Source organism: Poromitra crassiceps (genome assembly GCF_964638095.1).
Source record: "Poromitra crassiceps genome assembly, chromosome: 13".
NCBI classification, from domain to species: domain Eukaryota; kingdom Metazoa; phylum Chordata; class Actinopteri; order Beryciformes; family Melamphaidae; genus Poromitra; species Poromitra crassiceps.
In genome coordinates this window covers 36830985-36843289 of record NC_139644.1, presented here as the reverse complement: position 1 = coordinate 36843289, position 12305 = coordinate 36830985, and the positions used below count along the sequence as shown (strand labels likewise).

General features: G+C 45.1%; 1 protein-coding gene across 1 annotated transcript in view; it reads right to left on the bottom strand.

Moving 5' to 3' along the window:
* Positions 1–4462, bottom strand: part of LOC310788538 (myocardin-related transcription factor A-like) — a gene marked incomplete at its 5' end in the record, with an annotated part of 75882 nt that extends 71420 nt beyond the window's left edge. Inside the window, one exon of the mRNA XM_083650076.1 lies at positions 4324–4462. Within this exon, the coding sequence (XP_083506202.1) occupies positions 4324–4462 (139 nt within the window). The remainder of the gene's footprint in view (positions 1–4323) is intronic.
* Positions 4463–12305: the final 7843 nt, after the last annotated feature.

Sequence of the window (12305 nt, the reverse complement as noted above, 5' to 3'; positions counted from 1 at the left end):
TGGATACTCGCTTGCTTGCTGTGTACCGAGCTCAAAGTAGTAGGCTACGTTCTTTATTTTACCCCCTTCACTGTCCGCTCCAAAAACAAACTCTCTTATTTTGCGCCGTGACCGCCGGAAGTGTTGACAGGACCCGGAAGAATTTGGCCCACTGTAAGGTCTGAACATAAGGTGAATAGGCTAAAAACACATCTAAGCTCTGTGCATTTTGCCAGCTCAGTCCTCATTTGAGAACATGACCAAGTTTCTCCTACAGTACAAACTGCTGAGTGACTGAGTGACTGAGCTGACTGACATGTGGGGGTGAAGCTCTCTCTTGCCAGAGTTGACCTCCAGTGGTCAGACGTGCACATTGAAAGGGAGCCATCATGGTGCTATCAACATGAGCACATCATGAGAGAGAAGGAAGTAGAGTAGAGAGTGTAAATCGTCTCGCTGTGGAGGACTCATTGACATTATGCAAACAGAAGCAGATACCTCTACTCCAAGTAATTACGTACCCACACACACGCGTGCACAAGCACAGTTCTACAGTGTGTGTGCGTGTGTGTGCGATCCATACAGGGTGGAGCAGTGCCGGGGCAGCAGGGGGAAATTGGCTAAGTACAATTAGTTACTTATTAAACAATAGAGACACTGCGTAACGCGTCATCATTCAGAAACCACGCCCAAGACGGGGGGAAAACAGAAACCCCCCCTCCAATCCTGGTGTTCTCCTATGTCGCGTGCATGGTTGCGTGTTGCACAAAAATATCGTATATACGGAAGATGAACACTCCAACTTACTTCCTTGACAGCTAGATCCCCATTTTTCTTCTCGCCAATTCTCAATGGCTTCCTTGTTTTGGTCAGGAGTACAAAAAAACTTTACCTGGCGATTTTTTACATTTGTTGTCTGCGCAGCCCCACCACACAACAGCTTTTAGCTATGTTTAATTCAAGGAAAATGACGCTGGTGTGTGGAAATGAACGGAGCTTTTCCCCCGTGATGGACGTGGCCTATTTCATGCAGTGTCTCTATGGGGGAAATCAGAAAAATCTGAAATACATGCATGCATGCATCTATGTATGCATAAATGTAAACATGTGTGCATGTACAGTATGCATGCAGCCTGTCCGTGCCATAACGGACACAGGAAGTCACTTATAGAAGTGGCTGCACCGCTTCAGCCGATACCGATATGATTGCTGAAATACTATTTGTGCATCCCTACTAGCTCTACACACACACACACACACACACACACACACACACACACACACACACACACACACACACACACACACACACACACACACACACACACACACACACACACACACACACACACACACACACACACACAGGCTTTGGGCCAACTTCGTCGTTTAGCAGCCATTTCAAGAGCTGCACTTCACTGAAATATGGAGTGAGTGTACACAATATTTCACTCTGAGTGGTTCAAGTGTGTGTGTCAGTATGAGTGTGTGCGTGCGTGCGTGCTTGTGTGTGCGCGCGCGTGCGTGTGTGTGTGTGTGTCAGTATGAGTGTGTGTGTGCGTGCGTGCGTGTGTGTATGTGTTTGTGTGTCAGTATGAGTGTGTGTGTGCGTGTGTGCGTGTGTGCGAGTGTGTGCGTGTGTGCGCGCGCGGGTGGTTGTAAGCAAGCCTGTGCATGTGCACGTGTCAGACAGCATTTGCTGTTGGGATGAGGTAATGCGGGGGGCAGTCCTGATATGTCAGCAATGTAAACTGTCCCAGCGAGCAGCTCTGTTACTGGCTCACTGTCAACGCTTTCACAGAATACAAGCGGAGAAAGACAACACACAAAGTCCCTCTCTCGCTCACTCTGCCAGTAGGACTAACGGCGTTACAAGAGTTTGGATCTCCATGTAAGGGCAGGGTCAGGCATGAGGGCTCCTTAGTTAAGGTCAGCGTTTATAATAAACCTGTTGAAAATGATGTTGGCTTTGATACTATGCCAGAAATTAAACATTAGACTAGAGAAGAGGTCAAGGATAAGAGAAAGTTAGCTGTAGGCCCAGACATAACTCTCACACACACACACACACGCACGTGCACGCACACGCACACACACATTTTAGGTATCACGCACACGTTTTAAGAATCAAAGTTGATATTGGTTTCATGCCAACACAGCACCACTATTTCTTACTTATTATTACTTCTATTTATTACTCTGTTTTTTCATTCCATCTATTCATAGTTCTGATGCTCTCCCTCTCTCGCCCTGTGCTTCCGCTCGGTGTGAAGGATGAGGAGTAGGGCTGGGTTAAAAAAATTGATTCTCAGATTTTTAATCGATTTTTATTTGAATCCATTGATATCGATTCATATGTCCAGAGATCGATTTTTTTATATATTTTTTTTTTTTTTTTTTTTTCTATAAACATAGGCTATAATATTATAGGCTGTGTGTGGTAGTTGAAACATACAGTAGTTTCAAGTTGTTTATTTATGTTTGTAGTTGAAACAAAAACATAAATACTGTAGGCTACATAAATGGAAATGTTTGATCATTAACATCTACTTTTAGAATTATATAGGCTGAAATCAAATCACTGTGCATAATTGTGAATGTGTCTTTATTGACAGATGAAAAGGCTGTTATTTACCCTTTGTCACCACCTGGTGAGTGTAACTAAAAACCATTAAAATGTACAACCGGTCGAGCAAAAAAGGTTGGGAACCCCTGTGTTACATAACTGGACAATCATGTAATTCAGGTTACAGCTCAAAAAACATGTTTTAGTATCACTAACCAAATCGATATTGAAATTAATCGAATCGGAATCGAATCGAATCGGGATTAATCGATTCGGAAACTTGTGAATCGGAATCTAATCGATTCTTGAAATTTGAACCAATACCCAGCCCTAATGAGGAGTGCTAACTACGCTCAGATATCTGTTACTGCCCCCGCCCCCAACCGAATCAGTCATCCCCACTGCCCCCACCCACCCCCAACCAATCAGTCATCCCCACTGCCCCCACCCACCCCCAACCAATCACCCCCACTATACACGAATCCCACGGCCAATTTGTGTAGGCCGCCATCTAGTGGGGCCGCCATTACTGCGGGGGTAGGTCCCCGCAGCTAGACTGTGATGCTGGCTGCTGCAGACTGCAGTAACGCTATGCCAAGATAACAGCGTCGAGCTGGATTGATAACGTGAGACAGTAGCCCCCAGTTACTGATGAAGGTACGACCTTATTATGGATGGGGATAGTAATTATTCAAATTGTAAATAGCGGAAAAAATACCACTTAACGAGCCGCATTTCAAGTGACGTTATTGTGTAAACATGCTAATGTTAACGTTACTGACTAGCTAGCTAGCATAAACAATCAAGTTGCATGTAATCATTGCACACCAATTACATTAGTAAAAATAAAAAATAAAATACGAATTTGTGTTTTTATAGGCATTCAAGGGTATTTTATTAATCGCCTGGCTTGTGATGAGCAACAGAATGCCAACTACAGGTCTCTCATAGAGGGTCAAAATGACCTGAGCTCAGGATGGATTGGCCAAATATTGCACACTCTGATGAATACATCATTCTGAAAGGACCTGTCCGATATTCACAGTCCATTAACAACCATCATAATGTTGACATAACCCATGTCATAATCACTGTTAGCTTAGGCTAGGCAGCTGCATGCTACTCATTATGAGGTGAAATAACGTTAGCGATTTACGACTGTTAACCAAAACCTACCGTGCTGTTGTTATTGGGAACAAAGTCCTTTCTGTTAATATTCTTGATCCACCTCTGGCGAACAGCTCGGTCCTCTGCACGTCCAGGGAATCTATATTTGTATGTTCATGTAACGTTCTGGTTTCAGACAGGGGCACTCTTCATGTAGCTAACGCTAGTAAAGACTTGTGTATTTCACATTCTACTCTCTTCCAAAGTTGAAGTTTGCCACTACTGTTGGGGCAGCTGATAACTGCACAGCTTCTTCCCGATTTCCTAGGCATCGCTGTCAAAAGTAACGTTGAATAAAAATGTAAATGTAGAAAAATACAAGGCTACACTCGAGGACAGCTTGCATTCAAACGCGCGTGCCATGTATTTCCCCCTGGAGCCACCGCAGTAGGTCACTGCAGTAATGGTGGCTTGTTTACATCCGCGACTTCGCAGGATTCGTGTATAAAGAAACCTGCCATTTAAGAGTGGGAGTACAGTGGGAGTGGAGAAGTACACAAACATACACACACTGGAGAGGAAGATGTGATAATCTACAATACAGTGCTTCCATCTTCACTGCTTCATAATTTTCAAAAGTCACAGGCAGAAATGCAGAAACTGTCACTTACCATTCTTCCTCTCTCGGATTGGCACCAGATTGGGGGGAGGCGTCAGGGACAATTCTTGCAGCTCATTGGCCACAGCTTCACTCTGAGGGCTGGGGGCGGGGCCACCGGCACTTGATCCCTCCCCTAACTGGGGCTCCATGGCTTCCAGGGAGACGGAGTGAGGCTTACTTGACGAGGCAGACCTAGGAAATGAACAAACACACATGCACGCACGTGCACACACACACACACACACACACACACACACACACACACACGCGTGATTAACTGTCAGTTCATTTGGTCTCATGTTCACAACCTTGCAACCTTCTCTACAGAGTATGGCGGGTTCCTCGAGAAGACATGGATGGTAATGGAGGAACATCAACGAATCAAACATCACTTTCAAACATGACATCACACCTTAGTGCTACTAGCATACTCCCTGTAGCCCTTTTCCCACATGCGTACCGGAAAATTACCTGCAAGTCAATATCGGACATTTCCCTGAATTTCCCTTCACACCTCAGCATTCGCATGTGGGAATCTCAGTCGTCAAATAGCCGGTATGTTGAGGGGGGGGGGGGGGGGGGGGGGGGGGAGAGTGGCCTGGGGTCTGTGCTGCAGGCCAAAAAAACAACAAACATGGAGCCGGCGTCCACTCTTTTGATAATATTGCTGACGCGCTTTTTCCTCAAACGTAGACAGCGACGCAGACAAATTAAGGCGAAAATGGAAAGGGATATACGTGCGAACAGAAACAGATTCATGTTCGCAGTCTTCTCCGCTCAACATCATGCAGAATATGAAGATAGACTAAACCGGGGACAGATGATGACAGTGTTATGTACCTCTGCGCTGCTGCGTGAGACTAGAGCCGTCTGGAAGCGAGAGAGACCAGGAGGGAATTTATTTTGGGAAGATGCTCTGAACAATTTTGACGACGTGGAATGGAAGCGTCATTTTCGCATGTCCCGGTGTACGTTCGACTACGTGCTGAGTCTGGTCCGACCCGCACTAACACGCAAGATCACCCGGTGGCGAAAACCACTGGAAGCGCGTTTGCGACTGGCAATAGTCCTTTGGTGGTACGCAACACCAGGGGAATATCGAACAATCAGCTGTGTATTTGGTGTTGGACTGTCTACTGTGTGCAACCTGGTCCGCGAAGCCCACTGATAGCGGAAAATGACTGGTCCCCTTTCTCACCTGTCTGCCTATCGCGGCATACCGCTCTTCTTACTGGATCGAAACTGGTGAAATGTCGGGGACGACGGGGTCGCGCTTATACCGGCACGGCGCCTTTCTCACATGCAGTCTAAGCTGGTCGGTAAGGGGGGGGGGGGGCGGAATTAACCAATTAACTTCAGATATATTCGAACAAATTGAGGGGCAATTAAAGTTAGTTCAAACTTTATTTTTGGAAAGAGTGACAGCTCTAATCACAACAGACTAACAGATATACAAAAAAGATGTTTAAATTCAGTTGAGTTCACCAACGATAAGCCAAATGTAGCTAAATGAAAATTGGGCTTTATTGCTTTTTTTCTTTTGTCCCACTTAGTTCTGCCTGGTGTGAATCTATAGTCTCTCTCTCTCCCCTCTATCCTGCCCACGCCCTGCCCCCACGTGAATCATACCCAGTTACCCTAGCCTTGACACACACACGCCTCCTTCTATCTGCCCCTCCATCACACTCTCCAATCCTCTCTCTGGCTGTCTTGAATGACCCATTCCTCGTTATACGAGCCTGTACTTAACAGTGAAGGCATAACCGAGGTAACGGACACTTCGGTGTCCCTAGCTGCAATAATGGCTTCGCCCGTCGTCATGGCAACCTGCCATAAACAGGAAGAGCTGCTGGACCGCCGGGGCCACTGAGGTGGAATGCAACGCCACAACACTCACCATGACAATGACTTACTTACATAATCAACCACTGGCTACCCGGGGAAGGTGTGTGTGTGTGTGTGTGTGTGTGTGTGTGTGTGTGTGTGTGTGTGTTTAGGAGTTCAGACCCTCAAGTCAATTTTCTTCACGTTTTAATATGTTACAATAACTCACAAATAAATGGCTCTTGATTAGGGATGCACTGATATGAAGATTTTGCCCGATACCGATATTAACATTGCTGTTATGGCCAATAACCGATATTTACCGATGTTTTGCCGAAATTTGGCGCATAGTGAAAACACATGTAAACATTGTGATTTCTTTATTTCGAAAACATTTGGAAAAGCCCATCATAGATTTACCGCGTTGTTTGCTCTCAATGTGAACATTTTGGCTGATACCGATAACCGATTACCAACATCGATTACCAACATCGGCCGATACCGATATGATTGCCGACTCTCGATATCAGACGATAATGTATCTGTTCTATAGATATCGTGCATCCCTAAACAATACCCCTGCAGTGTTAGATAGAGGCTACCCAATAGTCTCACCCACCATGGACTCATTTCAAGAGCTTAAATCAGTTTGATTTCTGCACACCGACTGCACCAGCAGCTGTGAAGATGATCTGGTAGATCCAAAATCTGCTTATGGCTTCATCAGCTATCTGTGCTGATCCTAAACCGCTTCATCAGTGATCTGTGCTGATCCTACACAGCTTCATCAGTGATCTGTGCTGATCCTACACAGCTTCATCAGTGATCTGTGCTGATCCTAAACAGCTTCATCAGTGATCTGTGCTGCTCCTAAACAGCTTCATCAGTGATCTGTGCTGCTGACCCTACACAGCTTCATCAGTGATCTGTGCTGCTGATCCTACACAGCTTCATCAGTGATCTGTGCTGACCCTACACAGCTTCATCAGTGATCTGTGCTGATCCTACACAGCTTCATCAGTGATCTGTGCTGACCCTACACAGCTTCATCAGTGATCTGTGCTGATCCTACACAGCTTCATCAGTGATCTGTGCTGATCCTACACAGCTTCATCAGTGATCTGTGCTGATCCTACACAGCTTCATCAGTGATCTGTGCTGCTGATCCTACACAGCTTCATCAGTGATCTGTGCTGATCCTAAACAGCTTCATCAGTGATCTGTGCTGATCCTACACAGCTTCATCAGTGATCTGTGCTGATCGTAAACAGCTTCATCAGTGATCTGTGCTGATCGTAAACAGCTTCATCAGTGATCTGTGCTGATCCTACACAGCTTCATCAGTGATCTGTGCTGATCCTACACAGCTTCATCACTGATCTGTGCTGATCCTAAACAGCTTCATCAGTGATCTGTGCTGATCGTAAACAGCATCATCAGTGATCTGTGCTGCTGATCCTACACAGCTTCATCACTGATCTGTGCTGATCCTAAACAGCTTCATCAGTGATCTGTGCTGATCGTAAACAGCTTCATCAGTGATCTGTGCTGATCCTACACAGCTTCATCCGTGATCTGTGCTGATCCTACACAGCTTCATCAGTGATCTGTGCTGATCCTACACAGCTTCATCACTGATCTGTGCTGATCCTACACAGCTTCATCAGTGATCTGTGCTGATTGTAAACAGCATCATCAGTGATCTGTGCTGCTCCTAAACAGCTTCATCAGTGATCTGTGCTGATCGTAAACAGCATCATCAGTGATCTGTGCTGCTCCTAAACAGCTTCATCAGTGATCTGTGCTGATCGTAAACAGCTTCATCAGTGATCTGTGCTGATCCTACACAGCTTCATCAGTGATCTGTGCTGATCCTACACAGCTTCATCAGTGATCTGTGCTGATCCTACACAGCTTCATCAGTGATCTGTGCTGATCGTAAACAGCCTGACAACCTCTCTCAAGTCTCTGGGTATCATGTCATGGTGGCTGCAACCTGAGACCTGCCACTGATTAGAGTAACTATAATCAGAGAAGATAACTTATGCCTTTCCCTCCTTCCCTCTCTTCTCCTCTGTCATTTACTACATCCACTCTGCTTACTCCTCTTCTACTATAACACTGTGCATTTACCACATACATCCACTCTGCTTACTCCTCTTCTACTGTAACACTGTGCATTTACCAAATACATCCACTCTGCTTCATCATCACCAACGGCATGTTTCATTCTAAAATAGTCCAAGCAATGAGCCGATCTTGTTTTTTTAGTGTTACCTGTTGGTCACTGCTCAATATTTAGAAATACATCTGATTATAATATCAAATCATATTTGATGTGAGCTAAATAAGAAGAATAATCCATAGGAATTTATACATGTATGCCAGAAATATTTTTTTAAGTGACAAGCAGCATGACCCAGTATCACTACCTTCCAGATACACTGACTACATGAGACTACATGATACCAACACTGTAGGACAATGCAGCATTTTTATTGCATGAACACTTATGTCAAAATCTATAGGCGACTAATACTTGGAAAGTAGTAAAAAAAAAAGCTTCGGCTTCTCAAGCAGACGCAAACAGGTTTGTAGTAAATGTACCATGTCCGCTGCCATGGCAACTGATCCAAGGACCGGCAGCCACCCCCCCGCCCCGCAGATACACTGAAGCCTGATGGTCCTCATCATCTCATCATGCTCTAATCTTCTCTTTCCTCCACTCGACCCAGAAACACACTGCTGCCTGCCTGCCAGAGTCTGGCCTATAAGTACCACCTGTGTTTCTGGAAACCCTCTGAGAGTGGCTGACTGCTGCAGTCAGGGAGACTGAGACACTCAAAGCTTCTCCATCACAAAAGCATCGTTTGAGTATGGCTGAAGCCTGCCTGGAATACTGAGAGCAGAGGGAGTGGTAAAGACTGCCTGGCATACTGAGTGAGAACAGAGGGAGTGGTAAAGACTGCCTGGCATACTGAGTGAGAACAGAGGGAGTGGTAAAGACTGCCTGGCATACTGAGTGAGAACAGAGGGAGTGGTAAAGACTGCCTGGCATACTGAGTGAGAGCAGAGGGAGTGGTAAAGACTGCCTGGCATACTGAGTGAGAGCAGAGGGAGTGGTAAAGACTGCCTGGCATACTGAGTGAGAGCAGAGGGAGTGGTAAAGACTGCCTGGCATACTGAGTGAGAACAGAGGGAGTGGTAAAGACTGCCTGGCATACTGAGTGAGAGCAGAGGGAGTGGTAAAGACTGCCTGGCATACTGAGTGAGAACAGAGGGAGTGGTAAAGACTGCCTGGCATACTGAGTGAGAACAGAGGGAGTGGTAAAGACTGCCTCGCATACTAGTGAGAACAGAGGGAGTGGTAAAGACTGCCTGGCATACTGAGTGAGAACAGAGGGAGTGGTAAAGACTGCCTGGCATACTGAGTGAGAACAGAGGGAGTGGTAAAGACTGCCTCGCATACTAGTGAGAACAGAGGGAGTGGTAAAGACTGCCTGGCATACTGAGTGAGAACAGAGGGAGTGGTAAAGACTGCCTGGCATACTGAGTGAGAACAGAGGGAGTGGTAAAGACTGCCTCGCATACTAGTGAGAACAGAGGGAGTGGTAAAGACTGCCTGGCATACTGAGTGAGAACAGAGGGAGTGGTAAAGACTGCCTGGCATACTGAGAACAGAGGGAGTGGTAAATATGTACAAGAAATCCTTTTAGTGATTTGGCCTAACAACCCATGTTGTAACGCAGTGGTTGGTGGCTGTGCTTAAAACTTTTTCCATGTCAAGGACCCCCTAAACTGACACAAATTAGACCACATGCACGGACCCCCATTTGATAAGTTTTTGTCCCAGGCTCCCCCATCTGATAAGATTTTTGCTTTAAGACCTATGACCAAAATAGTCAGACATTCTGTCATTGTGTTACTTTAATGGATGGAATTATAGTGAAAATAAATGATTCCCCCGGTGGAACCCCTCCAAGGACCCGTGGGGATCCCCCGGACCCCGTTTTGAGAAGCACAATCTGACGTGTCTGATTTCATAGCAGCTGGCCTCTGACAGACAAAGCCTCATCCCAACACCAGCCAACCACAATCACAGCTAGATCTATATGAGGTACTGTGTTGTCGAGGGTTAGGAGGGGCAGTATTGGCTTAATTTAGCTCTAGAATATCCTTGCGTGTTTGTGTTGCAATGTAAACAATGTATTCAATGCAGACTATTCAAACAGTTGTCATTGTATGAACTCAAAGGGCAAAACATAGCCTTGTCTTCCATAGCTTTGTCAGTAACAACACAAGTAAGCAAAGGCAAACAAAATACAGACAGAAAGTTATCATCACAATCTACTACACGCACCCTGCTCTCAGCGGACGAGTGAAGTAGTATGACTGTATGACATTAGAAATCCATCAGGAATTAGGGTAGATAATATTAATAAATGTAAAAAAAAAGCTTTGTCAAAAAGAGGAAATATGACGATAATCTATCTGACAAGACATAAAGAAAGGCAAGAGAACAAGAGACAGAAACTGTCATCTATATCATGACGCGTTATCTTACACTGATGATGTATTTATGTATCTATGTCCGCAAAGCTGTGAAAACAAATGTCCCCTTGAGGGAAAATAAATTATTGTTATTGTTATTTTGGTGTCATGAATGTGAACAGTATGTATGTGTTTGGATTATGACTGTGGCTTATCACATACTGGCTGATGTATTTGCCTAACCTGCCTTCTCAACTTTACTGCATGGGTGCCACAACAGAAATTGCGTCTGCCTTTGGTTGTGACATCCTCCATAATCACATTTATGTTTGTATTAAGTCAATAAATAAATTAGATGATGGGCCCACATATTTAGGCTATATCCTAAATGTATAGATGCCACATCCAACAGGGACTTGAGTAAGGTGAGAAGCACATTGTCAGTCAGTCAGTCAGTCAGTCAGTGAGTATGCATGTCTTCTCCTCATTTCAGAGACATCAGCCACTGCTCCACATTGCACCAAAGGCTTTATCCATGCTAATCTGACCCAGTTTGACTGAGTGTGTGGGAGTGTACAGTACATGTCTGTTCGAGTGGGAGAGAGTGAGGAAGACAGAGAGAGATCTCACACACACATAGGATTCTATATTCCCTGCTCTCTCTCTCTACACATACAATATTCCGTGGCTAATCGCATTCCCATGGTACTTGTGTGCGGTCTAGCCAGGGGTGTGCCACAGTAGCCTAAATCATCCTGCCATTAACTGTACGTAATGCCGCTGCTATTTCACCATCACCTGCTTGAAGCACATACATACTGTACAGACATGTTGTACAGTACAGTCACATAAACAATCCGTGTGCTTAGTACTTCTGAGAAGAATCATGGCCACATACAGAAAACACAGTTGAATGCACATTCCTCCATCATGGCTTGTACACATGTGTGTGTGTTGTTGGCATGACATCGAAATGAGCTGGCAGATTCGTCAGGACAGGTTCCCAGGCTAACTGTGGGTTTATGTCTGAACTACAAGCCAAAAGTCCTCAGCAAAATGAGGATTAGTTGTATAGCAGCACAATGAGAAACTGTAAGAATGATCATTTTGATGATAGGTTCCACTGGCCCATTTAGTTACACTGGAGACAGTTATTAACTTCTGTTCTAAATCGTAACTGAAATCCTCTTCCTTGTCATTGTGCGATGCGTGATCTAATGTGAGTCTGTGAGCATGTTTTTGGAAGCCTGGGCTAGACTAACCTAGGGACAGCTGTCAAGATGGGCTTGGTACTGTAGTTGTTCAGCCGCGCGTTATAAGCACAAGTAAACAACATGCTAATACACTGGCATGATGTAATGCAGCGTGCAGGCGAATCCGCTGGATGATCATGTACAACATACGTACCTTGGTATTATGTTGTTGTCCTTGCAGAGTCCACACCATTGTCCATTTCAAAAGAAAGACACCCAAAAAGACAAGTGGGGATCTCAGCTAGCCTAGCTACGCTGATAAGTCCAGCTTGTTAGTTTGACAGACCGTCAAGCTAGCCCGAATGGAAAAAAAACAGCATTTCCTGACATGACTTTCAAAACAAAACCCTTATTGCGAACATAACAGCGGTAGTTTGGACAAATACTTGTAATGATGAAGGTCAAATCTCTTATCCTCTCTCTG